The 16,892-nt window shown below is 35.5% G+C and overlaps 1 protein-coding gene across 3 annotated transcripts in view; it reads left to right on the forward strand.

Annotated features, from left to right (window-relative positions):
* The window catches only part of LOC139182686 (uncharacterized), a 472,105-nt gene that overhangs the window by 207,870 nt on the left and 247,343 nt on the right, over positions 1 to 16,892 (forward strand). For all 3 annotated transcript variants that reach the window (XM_070787653.1, XM_070787654.1, XM_070787655.1), the window contains one exon: positions 7,926 to 8,007. In XM_070787653.1, the coding sequence (XP_070643754.1) occupies positions 7,926 to 8,007 (82 nt within the window). The remainder of the gene's footprint in view (positions 1 to 7,925; positions 8,008 to 16,892) is intronic.

Consider the following 16,892-nt stretch of genomic DNA (forward strand, 5'->3'; position numbering starts at 1 on the left):
TTAATTTTTATTTTATATTGCTAACTTTAAAATAGCAGATTCTCAAAGATTGCAAATAAAACCTCATACTTATTCTGAATATGCTTCTTTTACAATTTGTTATATCTGGTGAATATAAATAGAGGCTTTTGTTCCTAAAATTTGATCTCTCATCAACTCCAGTGAGGAATTAACAGCTCAGGCATGGTGAAAAATATCCTACTACATCACAAGTCTAAACCAGAAACTTGAAACCGGCAGCTCTGGGTCAAATTTAACCCAAGGATATATGTATATATATGTGTGTGTGTGTATATATATATATATATTAGCTTTCACAGTCTATATGTTGTCTTCGACAATTATGAAATAGTTTCAAACATATAAGATGAAAATTGGGAGATTTTACTTAAAACTTTGCCTTAAAAATTCTCCAAAGTTCTAACACGCATTACTACGGGGGATCGTGAGTTAGTCCATGGGGTCGCTAAGAGTCGGACACGACTGAGCAACTTCACTTTCACTTTTCACTTTCATGCACTGGAGAAGGAAACGGCAACCCACTCCAGTGTTCTTGCCTGGAGAATCCCAGGGACGGGGGAGCCTGGTGGGCTGCTGTCTATGGGGTCACATAGGGTCGCATACGACTGAAGCGACTTAGCAGCAGCAGCAGCAGCAGTAGTGGTTGACCTTTGCATAGGAGGCACCACCTCCCCAATTAATCACAGTCGTCAGTTGTGTGGCTTCCATTATCGCCCTGGTCTAGAAACTCTAGCATTTGGAAGCCTTGCACCCCCAGTCCCTAGGAACGACTCGCTCCAGGAGGAAAAGGGGAAGGGAGACTTGTGTAAGAGTTGAAGAGAGCGTTTCTCTAGTGGAAACATCTGGGAAGAGGTGGACTTTTTGGGAGAAAGGAGGTGAACTGTAATTCAGAGTGACATGCTTCACTAAATATCAGATTGGTGGAAATATTGTTGAATCAGGAAGAGACTTTATTTAATAACAAATATCATAATGATTGTGAATGTTATTGTTACTATGTCATCTCTCTATGAATTTGAATCACGGTTCTGCAGCTGTACCCTGACTGAAAAAGTTCTGTCAGTGACTTCAGATGAAAAGAAACTGCTTTACTCGGTGTGGCTCCATTAGACATAGAACATAAAGCATATGCGAATCCGCATTTCAAAGACAAATTGGCTGATTCAGGTTATAATGAGTTCCCTATGACTACTATTTGTTGTTGTATAGTCGCTAAGTTGTGTCTGACTCTCTCGTGACCCCATGGACTGTAGCTGACCAGGCTCCTCTGTCCATGGAATTTCCAAGGCAAGAATACTGCAGAGGGTTGTCCGTTTCCTGCTCCATCCAATCTTCCCAATCCAGATATAGAACCCTGGTCTCCTGCATTAGCAGGTGGATTTTTGTTTTGTTTCTTTTTTTAAACCACTGAACCCTTACTACTATGCATGCTTGAGTGCTCTGTGGCTTCAGTCCTGTCTCTTTGCGACCCCATGGACTGTACCCTGTCATGCTCCTCTGTCCATGGGATTCTCCAGGCTAGAATACTTCAGTGGGTTGCCATGCCCTCTTGCAGGGGATCTTCCCCACCCAGGGATCAAACCGGAGTCTTCTGAGGCTCCTGCATTTGCAAGCAGTTTTGTGCTTCCCTGGTGGATCAGACGGTAAAGCATCTGCCTGTAATACAGGAGACATGGGTTTGATCCTGGGTTGGGAAGATCCCCTGGAGGAGGAAATGGCAACCCACTCTAGTACTCTTGCCTGGAAAATCCCAAGGACGGAGGAGCCTGGTAGGCCACAGTCCATGGGGTTGCAAAGAGTTGGACACGACTGAGTGACTTCACTTCACTTCTTTACTTATGTGATTAATCAGTTGATGACGAAAGTACACACACGTGTGTGTAAATGTGTGCTCATAGATGTATGTATTACCTACCAATCACCTTAGATTGAAACAAAACACATATATAGAGGAGGATCTTAGATATCCTGGGCAAGACAACTCTCTTGTGTTATATTTAAGGAAAATGAAGATGGTATTGGTGTGATGTCTAAATTTGAGGCTTTTCAATCCCAGGCTTTTACTATTTTCCTGTTCTCCCTTCTCCCCCTCCTGCCTTTCCCTTCCTGCTCCTCCCAGTCCACCATAGTCTCCTTTTTCTTCTGTTCATATTTCAGTTCAGTTCAGTTCAGTTCAGTCGCTCAGTCCTGTCCGACTCTTTGCAACCCCATGAATTGCAGCACGCCAGGCCTCCCTGTCCATCACCATCTCCTGGAATTCACTCAAACTCACGTCCATCGAGTCAGTGATGCCATCCAGCCATCTCATCCTCTGTCATCCCCTTCTCCTCCTGCCCCGAATCCCTCCCAGCATCAGAGTCTTTTCCAATGAGTCAACTCTTCACATGAGGTGGCCAAAGTACTGGAGTTTCAGCTTTAGCATCATTTCTTCCAAAGAAATCCCAGGGCTGATCTCCTTCAGAATGGACTGGTTGGATCTCCTTGCAGTCCAAGGGACTCTCAAGAGTCTTCTCCAACACCACACTTCAAAAGCATCAATTCTTCGGCGCTCAGCCTTCTTCACAGTCCAACTCTCACATCCATACATGACCACTGGAAAAACCATAGCCTTGACTAGACAGACCTTTGTTGGCAAAGTAATATCTCTGCTTTTGAATATGCTGTCTAGGTTGGTCATAACTTTCCTTCCAAGAAGTAAGCGTCTTTTAATTTCATGGCTGCAATCACCATCTACAGTGATTTTGGAGCCCCAAAAAATAAAGTCTGACACTGTTTCCAGTGTTTCCCCATCTATTTGCCATGAAGTGATGGGACCGGATGCCATGATCTTCGTTTTCTGAGTGTTGAGCTTTAAGCCAACTTTTTCGCTCTCCTCTTTCACTTTCATCAAGAGGCTTTTGAGTTCCTCTTCACTTTCTGCCATAAGGGTGGTGTCATCTGCATATCTGAGGTTATTGATATATCTCCCAGCAACCTTGATTCCAGCTTGTGCTTCTTCCAGCCCAGTGTTTCTCATGATGCACTCTGCATATAAGTAAAATAAGCAGGGTGACAATATTCAGCCTTGATGTACTCCTTTCCTGATCTGGAACCAGTCTGTTGTTCCATGTCCAGTTCTAATTCTTGCTTCTTGACCTGCATTCAGATTTCTCAAGAGGCAGGTCAGGTGGTCTGGTATTCCCATTTCTTGAATAATTTTTCCACAGTTTGTTGTGATTCACACAGTCAAAGGCTTTGGCATGGTCAATAAAGCAGAAATTGATGTTTTTCTGGAACTCTCTTGCTTTTTCGATGATCCAGCAGATGTTGGCAATTTGATCTCTGGTTCCTCTGCCTTTTCTAAAACCAGCTTGAACATCTGGAAGTTCATGGTTCATGTACTACTGAAGCCTGGCTTGGAGAATTTTGGTTTTCAGCCCTGGCCTTTATTCTTTCCTCAGTTTCTTTCATTCCTCTTTTTTATGCTGCTTTTTCTTGTTCCAGCTCTTCCCTTGTTCTGTAATATTCTTCCCATCCCCCTTGTTTTTGTTTTTCTAAGTATACTAACACCGCATTTTCTTTTTCCTCTCTCTTTACACTTGTTCCTTCTCTTTGGCTGAAGTATGTTTACTTTGCTTTGTTTTCCCTTTAGTTTGTGTATTTCAGCTCAGTCAGCATTTTTCTTTTCTTACCCCTGTTAACTGGCACCATCTATCCTTTTGGGTGAATCAAGAAAAATAAGGGAAGGAAAAGAATGATGAGAAAGCTTCATCTCATCGACTGTTTTTCTGGTTCTTATCATGTCCTTCTATGTTTTTAATGATCACATCTAATTATTTCAGATAATAAATAGGTTTGAATTGATGCCCATATAGTGATAAATTACCTAGCCATTTAGTCAGGCACACGCATCTGTGTGCCTTAGAAAGAAAAAAGGATTTACAAATGTACTCCCTAAAGAAAGTATTTCTCTTCTCTGTTTACTTATGAGAATGCCAGGGCAAAACTTATTTTTTTTAATCTTGAAATGTTATTGTTCTTCGTTTCATTTTCTAGGATGTTTCCTAGGATTATAATGCATTCTGGGGAAGGTTTTGTTTGTTAACAGACAGATTCTATTACAACAAAATCCCTGGGGTTGTGTTATTTTCAGCATTATTCAAAGATAAATTGACTTTAAGTTGAGGCCGGCAAACATTTATATTATTGCCATTTTTGTTCTGAAAGTATGTGGAAGAGGACTGGCTCTCCTTCACTAACTTGAAGCTTTTTCAAGCTAGTTTAAATGTTGTGAAGGATTGAAACACAGCTTCTGAATTGTTTCTTGCTATTGATAAGACTTTGCTGCATGGGCCTCAGGTGTCTTACTAATATCTGTACCTCATTTTTCTCCTGTGCTCCCTGTACACCTAGCACATTGCTGGGAATAACCTTAGTACTCTCAGTGGTAAACAAAAATTTTAAATCCCATATCCCTTGTAAGTCCCAACAAGGAAAGATCATTCTCTTTGGAATGATGATAAGAATGGATGGGCAGGATAAACTTTGGCTAGACAGTACTTGAGAGGAAGACAATATAATGGTATTCAATAACAGTAATATTAACAGTGATAAAAAGTGACATTATTGAGTGCCTACTTAACTCTGATTTTTATTAAGGGTTCATTAGTAATACTAGCAATAATAATGCTAAAATGAATATGTATTGAATGGCTACTATTCAACAGTTTTTGTTCTAAATGCATAGTATTTCTTCCTGTGAACTTTCTTTATTATTCTTTATAAAAAGTCCTGTGGGGTTTTTATGAAAAAATTGGCTAGAGCTTAGTAACTTGCCTAAATCACGTAGTGATAAATTTCATATCTATGTCTATTTGAGTTCAGAGACTAAATTTCTCAGTTACTTAATGTTACTTAGTACCTCTTATTGAGGACTTTATGTCAAACATTGCAAGGTGTCTTCCTTCCCTTGTAAAAATTTGTGGGGTATTGGTAATCCCAGGTTTGTCATCCATTTTCATAATTGAATAAGACGAAATTTTGAAATTATTTGATAAAGAAAAAAGGATTTCAAGACATGAACAAATTGTACAAATGCCTCCTCATCACCCCATTCCCTTCAGCCTCCTTAATTAATCACATGCACATGATCCAAGCAGAGGAGCCTGCCTGTTTGAAATTTAATGTGACACTTTCCTTCAGATAAAATATTGGTATTCTCGGAGTTTAGATGCTTTAAATTCTATGATTTGATTACATTTTGACTTACCCTAATGTGTCATCCAAGATAGTAATAGCTATACTCTTGCTATGGGAAATAACAAGTTAGAAAATTATTCAGAAGCCATGTAAGAGCCCCATAGAGCATGAAGAAAATAAACAAATCAGGGAAGCATAATCACTTTTCTGTACTAATATTGTTCTAATAAATATGAATTCCTTTCTATTACTTTGCATGCTATAAGTAATGTGATTCACTTGGTCTGCTTTTGTTGTTCATTCTAAAGTGGTATTGCCTTTAAAACTTGTGCAAAGTATTAACAGTTTTAAGTTCATTTTCATAAATGTAATTAAACTTCATCACTTCTTGTTGATTCAACAAGCCAAGCAGTAAATGCAGAGAAAAGGCCACAAACACAAACTTTTAATTCAAAATAATGTAGCATTAGCATTTTCCGTACCAAGGAATATGCAAATAAAATGCATGAGATTAATCATGTTTAAATAATAAAACTAAACATTTAGAGGAAAACAGTTTTATTTCTTACTGGTTACAGAGCTACAAGAACATTATTTAAAATACCAACAATTGTGCTATTATTAGCTTGTACTTTAGATAGATTATCAACACTTGAGAAAGATGCCCTCTTTAAATGCTTCAATTCAGGGCAAGTTGCATCCATTGGAGATGTTAAGATAGTCTTAAAATTCATCACTCTGACTTACTCCATAAAGGAAGAGAAAGGATGCATTTTGTATTAAAATACACACTATATCTCTGTATTTCACAGATAACTATCTCCTTGAAGGTTATTTTGCTTTTATAGATGGAGTGAAGGAAGAACAAAATGCAAATTATCTGGATGGTTGCTAATTTTGTAAGACAAATAACCTGTTTCTAAGTAATGCTACTGGTGTTGACTAGAAATTAATTTTCCAATGGACTTTGTGGCATACGCTTTAGTGTAGGGACGAGTATTTGTGCTTGTGGTTTGTTACCCAATAAGCCTTTACTTTAGGTTTCTGAGTTTCCAGTTAAAGCTTGACATGGTTGGATTGAGATTAAATTGCTCTTATTGTCAATTTGTGCAAACTTCATACTTTTATGTAAAGAAGAAATATATGTCATATGTTGTTATATTCAGAAACCCACCCTAGAGCTCACCCTCTAATCTAGCCTTTCTAAAATAAACAGAGAAGTATTATGAGGCTCCTCCTTCATAACTATAATGCCATCACCACCAACACACACAACACACTTCATAATCAGGTTTTAAAAATTATTATACAGTTACTAAATCAGTTATCTGAAATTAACTTTACTTCAATAAATTGTATATATTGTTTGTTGAAAAAGTGGAAAGATTTCAAAGTCACACATAGGCTTGTGCTCTATTATAGAGAAATATTAGATACATATCCCATTAATTACCAATAATAGTGATAATGGTAAGAAAAGCTCTTTGTAAATAATTGCTTGAAGTATATATGATATATTTATACAAGTTTTTATGATTTACTTAAATTGAAGATACTAATTATCCTTTCAAGGAGTTATCATTGTACAAGTTTGTTTAAATAATTTAACTTTTTGTATCTTCTCTATAATTTGCTTTCAACATAAATGGAACAACACTGAACAACTTATAAAATGTTTTTTATTTTGGGAAATCTAGAAAAAAATCCAAGTGGGGAAAGGTCCCATCTAATTTCAGAGAAAGAAGAATAGAACATCCAGTGGGCTCCCCCCACCTCCCCCCAAAAAAAAACACTGACTAATGTTTTTGAGCAGTTTTAGTTTCATAGCACAATTGAGTGGAAACAGCAGTTTTCCATATACTCTCTGCCCCTGCATCTGCATAACCTCCCCTATTATCAACATCCCCATCAGAGTGGTACACTTGTTACAACTGATGAACCTGGACTAACATTAAAATCACTCAAAGTCCATAGTTTGCATTGTAAGGGGGCAACAGAGGATGAGTTGGTTAGATAGCAACAGTGAACATGAGTTTGAGCAAACTCTGGGAGACAGTGAAGGACAGGGAAGCCTGGTACACTGCAGTCCATGGGGTCACAAAAAGTCAGACGTGACTTAGCAACTAAACAATGACAACTTGATGGTGTACATTCTATAGATTTGGACAAATTCTAATGATGAGTGTCCACTACTGTAGATAGCATCATGCAGATACTATTTTCACTGCCCTAAAAATCCTCTGTGCTTCCCAAATTCATCCCTTCATCCCCCAGTCCCTAGCAACCATTGATCTTGCTGCCTTCATTGTTTTGTGTTTTCCAGCATATAATACAGTTGGAATCACATAGTATGTAGCCTTTTCAGATTGGCTTTTTTTTTCAGTTAATACTAGGCGTATAACTTTCTTCCATGTCATTTCATGGCTTGAGAGCTCATTCCTTTTTACTACTGAATAACATTCCATTGTCTGAATGTGTCACAGTTTGCTTGTTCAGTCACCTACTAAAGAACCTCTCTCATGTTTCCAAGTTCTGGTAATAATAACCAATAAAGCTGGTAGAAACATCTGTGTGCTGTTTCTGTGTAGAGATAAGTTTTCAACTCTGTTGAGTAAATATCAAGTTAGTGTGACTGCTGGATTATATGGTTTAAGAGTGTGTTTAGTTTTATAAGAAAGTACCAAACTGCCTTCTAAAGTAGCTGTGCTATTTTGCTTTCCCACCAGCAGTGAATGTGTATTCCTGTTGCTCCACATCTTTGTCAGCATTTGCTGTCATCTGCATTCTGGATTTTGGCCATTCTAATAGGTATGTAATTACAGTTCATCATTATTTAAATTTGTATTTCCCTGATGACACATGAAGTGGAGTATCTTTTCATATGTTTATTTGCCAAAATATATCTTCTTTGGTGAGATGTCTGTCATGGTCTTTGTTCCATTTTGTAATCAGGTTGTTTTGTTTCTTACTGTTGAGTTTTAAAAGTTCTTTGTACAGTTTAGATAACAGTCCTTTATTAGATGTGTCTTTCTCAAATACTTTTGCCCAGTATGTTGCTCGTCTTTACATTCTCTTGACAATGTCTTTTGCAGAGAAATGGGATACTTTGCTTTTTAACCATTAAATCCCCAAAAGGCATAGCTTCTGTAAATCATTTTGTGGCTAAACTTGAATTCACTTTTCATTTCTTACTGGCACAAAAAATTTTGGAAAAAATAACAGTGTTCTGTTTCACTTATTGGAAGTATGGAGAGGATCTTGAGAAAGAAAAAGAGAAATGAGATTGATTTAGGAAAAAGACCAGAAAGTACATCAAAATAATAAAAATTCTAAATTAGATTATGGATAATTAAAATTTTTTATATTTTTTTCTAAATTTCTATGTAAATAGAATTTTCATAGAGGAAGAGTTAGAGAATCATTTGATCTGGATATTAGGGAGAAAAGTTATTATACATCAATGCTATCCAACAATATAATGCGGTCAAACAAATGTAATTTTAAACTTTTCAGCATCTGCATTAAAAAGATAAAAAGAAACAGGGGAATTTAATTTTTAAAAATATAACTTATTAACTGAATATGCCAAAAAGTTATTTTCAAATATAATATGTAAGCAATATAAATTTATTAATGAGATATTTTACATCTCTTTGTTTGGTAATAAGTCTTTGAGATTATGTTTTTACAGTATAGCACACCTCAAGTTAAACCATACATTTACATTGAAAATATGTGATCAGTGTTTAGATTTCATAAAATTTACATTGAAAACAAATTTATATACTCGTGTTGTTTCAGATTTTTAAAATTTCAGATAAGTGAGATATAAGTACCAAAAAATAATTTTTCTTTAATATTCACATCAACATTGACAATACTCATTCATTACTTTAGAAAGGATTTGACTTTGAAGAAAAACATAACACAATCAAAACATGTCTTTCCACATTAAAAAAATTCCCTAACTTTAACTTAGTATTAATAACTTCAAAAGATTTTTGCATAAACTAAAAGAAAATCTAAATTTACCAGTGTCAACAAAGCATTCATCAAATTTTATTATTTTGGTGGATAATTTGTATAATGCAACAGCAATTTTAAATTAACAAAATTATTTTTTTTGCACACTCCTCATTATTGAAAAATATGGTAAGATATTCTTATTGATAACTATTATGAGAAATTACAGTTCAGCATAAATTCATGTAATTCTCCAGCTAGATCATGAACCAACTTTCTCTTTTCCTAGAATGTCAAGTTTAGCTCATTCATATGCAGTATAATATCAGTGAGAAATTAAATTGCATTAATTAAATTACACTGCCACTTTTTTTCTTCCTATACTGAATGATGAGCTTCTCTTCTGTTTAAAGAAATCTTGAAGTGGAGTTGACAGAACACCAAACCCTTGTAAACTTGTTCAGAACTCAATGTGCATTGGCAAAGAAATTAAACTCATTATATTCTGTATGTTCTCATAGTTCTTCACACTGGCAATGATTCATAGCATTTGTACTCATTTACACATACATACATGTATGTTTTCTTTGTGGATTTAGAAATTATATATAGAGTCTATAATACTTTAGAAAATTGAGCACAAACATTTCAGGATGAATCATGAAGTGGAATAAAGTGATACAGGAAACATTCTTTATTGTCTTAAAATTCTAATAAATCCAGATTTTCACCTAATATAGCTATAGCTGAACACTATCAGTCATGATAGAAACTAACTTTTTAATATTTAGCTATAATTCTTTGAAAGATGCAAAAGGTTCAAAATTGCTTAGCTTAGATTTTCTTTAGGCTATAAATTGACTTTTTTCTCTCAAATTTTAAGTTTTTTGAGACACAACTACCTAAAAATATTTGTTAGGCTGCATGTCTTAACATTGGGCTTCCCAGGTGGTACTAGTGGTCAAACAGCCTGCCTGCCAATGCGGAAGAGCCTTAAGAGACTTTGAGTTCAATCCCTGGGTCAGGAAGATCCCCTGGAGGAGGGCGTGGCAACCCACTCTAGTATTTTTGCCTGGAGAATCCCAAGGACAGAGGAGCCTGGTGGGCTACAGTCCATGGGTTGCAAAGAGCCAGACATGACTGAAGCAAATTAGCACGCAGCATGTACATGTCTTATATTTTGTAACTCAACTAAAGCTAAAGAAAAATGCTCATAATTAAAAAAATTTTTGAACGAACTGATTTTTTTTGTTATAATTATCTGGTAATTTAATTGAAGACTTCATAATTTCCTTATAAAATTTCTATGACTAAGGTAATTTCTTTTACAATCTTTTCATCTAAGAATGATTCATTTTTCAACAAGTCAAATTATTCTATACATTGCCAAAGTTACAAGCTTGATTTGTTTAAAATCATTTAGAATTTTTTGACATTTAATTCTGATCTCAGATACTAATGTAATTGGTTCTTTTTTGACTTTTGAGAGGAATCTTATCAAATTAATTATGTTTTTGCTGAAAAAGTATCTTAATAGTGTCTGATTTATTATCTGTATTTTTATACAGTAACAATTTACTTTTATTCTCATAGAGAAAATTCCAATTGACATTCATTGTGAACTTGCAAACTACCCTCTTACTATTTCTCATCTTAATACCATCTTCTGAATCTTTATTTAATTATGCACCAGTAATAAACCTATACTTTGTTTATTTAAAATGTTATTCATTGAACTATAGTTGACTTACAGTATTATGTTAGTTTCAGTTGTAGAGCTTCAGATTCTTTTCTATTATAGATTGTTGAAAGATACTGACTATAGTTCCATGCGCTATATAGTAAAACCTCTTTGTTAATCTATTTTATACAGAGTGGTGTATGTTTATTAATTCTATATTCTTAATTTATCCCTCCCTTTCCACTTTCTTCTTTGGTAACCACAAGTTTTCTGTCTGTGAGTCTCTTTCTGTTTTGTAAATAAGTTGATTTGTACCTATATTTTAAATTTAAAGATATGTTCATACTTATTTTAAAACTACAACCATAATATTATTATATTTGAATTAAAGTTATAATGAATACTTCAATTTAATTATCAAATACAGTTTGCATATAATTTTAACTCATGGTGTCTGCACACATATTCAAATAAACATATTATCATGTTACAGTGCTGCATAGAAAAATACTATTCAAATGGATCAATCCACTGATACCCACTAGATCAGTGCTGTTTATGTGTAATAGTGAAATAATGTACAGTGCCAGTGTGTGAACTATAATACTACTAAAGTGAGAGGTCATCTTACAAAGATAGTTTTCAGTTTTAAAATTTAAATTAAATGAATTAAGACTGGGAGGGATTGGGGGCAGGAGGAGAAGGGGACGACAGAGGATGAGACAGCTGGATGGCATCACTGACTCGATGCACATGAGTTTGGGTAAACTCTGGGGGTTGGTGATGGACAGGGAGGCCTGGCGTGCTGTGATTCATGGGGTCTCAAAGAGTCAGACACAACTGAGCGACTGAACTGAACTGAAGATGATATAAGATTAAGAGTTCATTTTCTCAGTTGTACTAACTACCTTTCAACTGTTAAAGAGTTACATGTGGCTATAAGCACATTCTATAGGCAAGAGATTTAAAAAATTGAGGTTTATTCATTTACATATTGAATTAAAGATAATTTAGATTGAAGCATTTAAATATATTGCATAGCACCTGCCCTATTAAATATTTTTGGAGATATAGATAATTAAACCCCGTCCTTGGGATTCTCCAGGCAAGAACACTGGAGTGGGTTGCCATTTCCTTCTCCATTGCATGAAAGTGAAAAGTGAAAGTGAAGTCGCTCAGTCATGTCCGACTCTTAGTGACCCCATGGACTGCAGCCTACCAGGCTCCTCCATCCATGGGATTTTCCAGGCAAGAGTACTGGAGTGGGGTGCCATCGCCTTCTCCATAATGCATAGCAAATACCCAGTGAATATTACATTTAAATTATGGTAAATCAGCTGTACTTCAATAAAAAATAAATTAAAAAATTAAATTACAGTATTCATTATTACTATTGAATGTTTTTTGTAATGTCCAAAAGGCAACAAAGTGCCTCTTGTGTTTAGTGTAATATTACCTGTTTACTTTTTTTCTGTTTCTGTTTTTCAAACCAATTCTAATTGTGCTTTAAATAAAATTACATGATTTTGAGCAAAGAACTAAAAATTACTTTCATAATCAAACAACATGTATTTATAAAACATTTGACTTTGTTCTTTTGTAAATGTTTTCAGATATCTGAAATTACTTGCTAAGTGGTTTTCAGATAGATAAGACTTCAATGTTTTCTCATACTTAAACATAGTTAATAAATGATGTGTTTCCTATATAGGAATATCCACCAGTTTATCAAATATATATAATAGAAAAAAAAAAACCTTGAAAACCACTAAAATGCCCAAAAGATAAGGAATTGGTAAAGGAATGCTAACATACAGTGTTCAAACTTTGGAGTATTAAGAGGGCCTTGGTATGTTTTAGATATGTATTTGCTGATACAGAAAGATGTGCATGATATACCATTTAATGAATGATACAAATTTACAATAATATATACAGTATGATATAATTTGTAATATAGACAGATTATTTGTAGGAAACTCTGAAAAGCTATATACCAAAGTGTCAACAAGAATTATTTCTGGATGGTTCACAGGGTAGTAATGTGTTAAATTACAGGTGATTTTTCTTATTTCTAATTTTTAACAATGACTATATGGCCAACCTAGATAGCATATTGAAAAGCAGAGACATTACTTTGCCAACAAAAGTTTGTCTAGTCAAAGCTATGGTTTTTTCTGTGGTCATGTATGGATGTGAGAGTTGCACTGTGAAGAAGGCTGAGCGCCAAAGAATTGATGCTTTTGAAATGTGGTGTTGGAGAAGACTCTTGAGAGTCCCTTGGACTGCAAGGAGATCCAACCAGTCCATTCTGAAGGAGATCAGCTCTGGGATTTCTTTGGAAGGACTGATGCTAAAGCTGAAACTCCAGTACTTTGGCCACCTCATGCGAAGAGTTGACTCATTGGAAAAGACTCTGATGCTGGGAGGGATTGGGGGCAGGAGGAGAAGGGGATGACAGAGGACGAGCTGGCTGGATGGCATCACTGACTCTATGGACATGAGTCTGAGTGAACTCAGGGAGTTGTGATGGACAGGGAGGCCTGGCGTGCTGCGATTCATGGGGTCGCAAAGAGTAGGACATGACTGAGCAACTGATCTGATCTGATCTGATATAGTACTTGAATAACAGAATTATACATTATTAAAGGGAGCATTTACCAAAAATCTTTGGGAAAATTCTGTTTGATTTTCATTGGCCTCTACAGTTTTCTTTAGAATTAGATCTTCTAAAATTGTGTAGGACTACTTTCAGATAAATAATTGAATTTTAAGGAAGGACATTTCTTAGGAGACTTGAAAAATGCCGAGTCAGTGATCAATGGTTTGGTCAATTAAGATTTGAAACAAGGGTGATCTTTAAAACGTAAAAAGTTGGCTATCACATCATGTTCTTTTTTTTTTTCTTTATTATGATTTTTAGCCAGATACATAAATTTGGTGTTCCCTGATAAGTTTACTCTTACAGTAGTGTAGTGGTTAAAGGATGCAGCTTGAGAAAATTCTTCAGAGTGTGAAAACTCAGAAAAATACTTATAATATTAAAGACAGTTTTAAATTTAGATATGATAGGATTAACTGCTCATAGAGTATCTTTTCAGTGGTCCTGAGAAAGTACTCTGCCCTATCTTCCCCCAGACAATTTTGATGATGCCTTAAATTTCTTGAGCAGAAATGATCACGAGGTTTTTGTCTTTTCTTTTGTTTACAAGGTGTATCACACTCATTGGCATATGTTGAACCATCCTTGTGACCCTGATGAATCCAACTTGGTCAGAATGTGTGATCTTTTTTATGTGCTGTTGAATTAGGTTTGCTAGTAATTATTTCTTAGCAGTTAATTATTGGTAGCCAATAATTTTAGTAAATTAAAAAAATGTATTACCTAGAATTGTTTTCTAATTTAAATTTGAGTGTTGAATTGATACATGGATCACTGGTATCATCTCATCTCTGGTAAGAAGGAACCTGTGCCTCTGGCTGAAATCTGGTGTGTCCAGTTTCAGGTTATGCAAAGTGAGAGGGTAAATGAATTTTAACAAACACAGCACTGCGTGGTTTTGAAGCCAAGGTGTGTGTCATCTTTCCATGAAAAACCTGCAATCCAAAACCTGGCCTACCGTCTAGTAGAGTCATCAAGCCAAAGAGTTAGGCAGGATGAGAAAAGCAAAGCATGAAACATAGCAGCAGAAAGGCAGGAAGAGGGTTCTTTACTGATGAAATCTGAGTCTTGAAATCTGGCCAAAAGATATATTTTATAGTTGGACTGTGCCTTCTCTTTGGCGAAGGAAATTGCTCTGTTTCCTGTTACTTATTCTACTCAGAGAATATTCCTCCCTTAAGTCACGTTACACCAATGAGTTTCTCCTCAATTTTAAACTTTTCTACTTGCCTTCCCCTTTTTCCTCCATTCCTTTGCTTGATTGGTTTTCTGTGTGAACTCACTTTTCAGTTTTCCCAATGACATTCCCATCATTTGAGATTTATCTACTCTGAGAAAACTTTTTTTGATTCAGCAATCAGAAGATTTCATTTATTCATTATATTTCAAAATCACTTCTGAGGATTATTTTATGGTAAGAATTAGCTACGGTGGTAAGAATTAGCTACGATAGTAGGAATTAAGTAATTATGTAAAAAATGTAATTATGTAAAAAAAGTAAATATGATAAGAATTAGTAATTATGGTAAGAATTAGGTAAGGTAGTGGTGGTAAGACTACTCTCAGTAAATGAAACAAAGCATGTGCAAAAAGCAGGAGCTGAGAGAGTTCCTGAATGTGTGTATTCATTACTTATTATTGAAACTTAGTGGTGAAGCCGTAGGGTGAGGTTGTTCAGCTGAAGGGGCTGGAAAGGTTGACAAGGGTCGGATAATACATGGTGTTTTATAAATACCTATTGCAGGAAGAATGAATCATGGAGGGCCTTATTTAGATATATTATGTGATTTGACCTAGTCACACAGCCAGAATAGTGAGTATTTAAAATTAGTGTGTAGTTTTACTTTCAAGCCCAAGCCCTTTATCTCTATCCTATTCTGCATCTTGAAATAATTCTTTCACTGGAATGTGGGACAGACATCCAGCCTAGGTTATAGCACTGCTCAGATAACAACAGCTCAAGGTGTGGAAGAGAGCAAGATGTGATTTTATAGGACAAAAATGCACCTAGGGAAATAAAACTGCTTTAGAAGTATTCTGTAATGAGATTGTGGTTAAATAGGAATTTTGACCAATTACGGTCAAAGAGACCAAAAATAATCTATAATTTGTGTTAAAATTCCAAATGTAAGGAGGTGACTCTTCCAAGAGAATAGAGCAAGGAAAACAGATCAGCAGACTACAAGGAGTCAGGACACAAACAGTTGCTTATAAATAGAACCAACTCTAAAGGCTCTTATGGGGCTGGTGCACTGGGATGACCCAGAGGGATGGTATGGGGAGGGAGGAGGGAGGGGTTTCAGGATGGGGAACACGTGTATACCTGTGGTGGATTCATGTTGATGTATGGCAAAACCAATACAATATTGTAAAGTAATTAACCTCCAATTAAAATAAATTTATATTAAAAAAAAAAGAAAATGTTTATCTAGCAAACCTATAACTCAGTTCAGATCAGATCTTGGAAAAATTTGGAGATTATCACAGACAGGAGGGTTTACTAGTAAAAGAAGACCAGAAGTGAAGATGCAAACTGTAAGTGTGTTTTTTGAGAAGCATATTGAATCGTGCTTATGGTGATTATTTCAGTTCAGTTCAGTTCAGTCACTCAGTCATGTTCAATTCTTTGTGACCCATGCACTGCAGCATGCCAGGACTCTCTGTCCATTGCCAACTCCCAGAGCTTACTCAAACTCACATCCATTGAGTTGGAGGTGCCGTTCAGCCATCTCGTCCTCTGTCATCCCCTCCTCCTCCTTCCCGCAATCTTTCCCAGCATCAGACTCTTTTCAATTGAGTTTTATAGTATCTATTATTAGATTTAGGTCTTTAATCCCTTTTATTTTTGTATGCAGTATTAATAAGTATTCTAATTTCATTTTTTAATATATAACTATCCAGTTTTCCTGGCACCACTTATTGCAGAGACTGTCTTTTCTCCATTGTATATCTTGCCTCCTTTTTAAAAATTAATTGACCATAAGTGTGTGGTTTTACTTCTGAACTTTCTATCCCGTGCCAATCTATATTTCTAATTTTGTGCCAGTGCCATACTGTTTCGATGACTATAGCTTTGTAGTATAGTCTGAAGTCAGAGAGCCTGATGCTTCCAGCTCTGTTTTTCTTTCTCAAAATTGTTTGGCTTTTGTGTGTCTTCATATAAATTTTAAGATTTTTTTGTTCTAGATCTACAGAAAATGCCATTGGTAATTTGATAGAGATTGCATTGAATCTGTAGATTGCCTTGGGTAATACAGTCATTTTGGCAAGATTGATTCTTCCAATCTAGGAACATCTTTTCATTTGTTTGTGTCATCTTAGATTTATTTCATCAGTGTCTTAGTTTTTGAAGTACAGTTCTTTTGCCCCGTAGGTAGGTTTATTCCT

This window comes from Bos indicus, chromosome 4 (assembly GCF_029378745.1).
Source record: "Bos indicus isolate NIAB-ARS_2022 breed Sahiwal x Tharparkar chromosome 4, NIAB-ARS_B.indTharparkar_mat_pri_1.0, whole genome shotgun sequence".
Lineage (NCBI taxonomy): Eukaryota > Metazoa > Chordata > Mammalia > Artiodactyla > Bovidae > Bos > Bos indicus.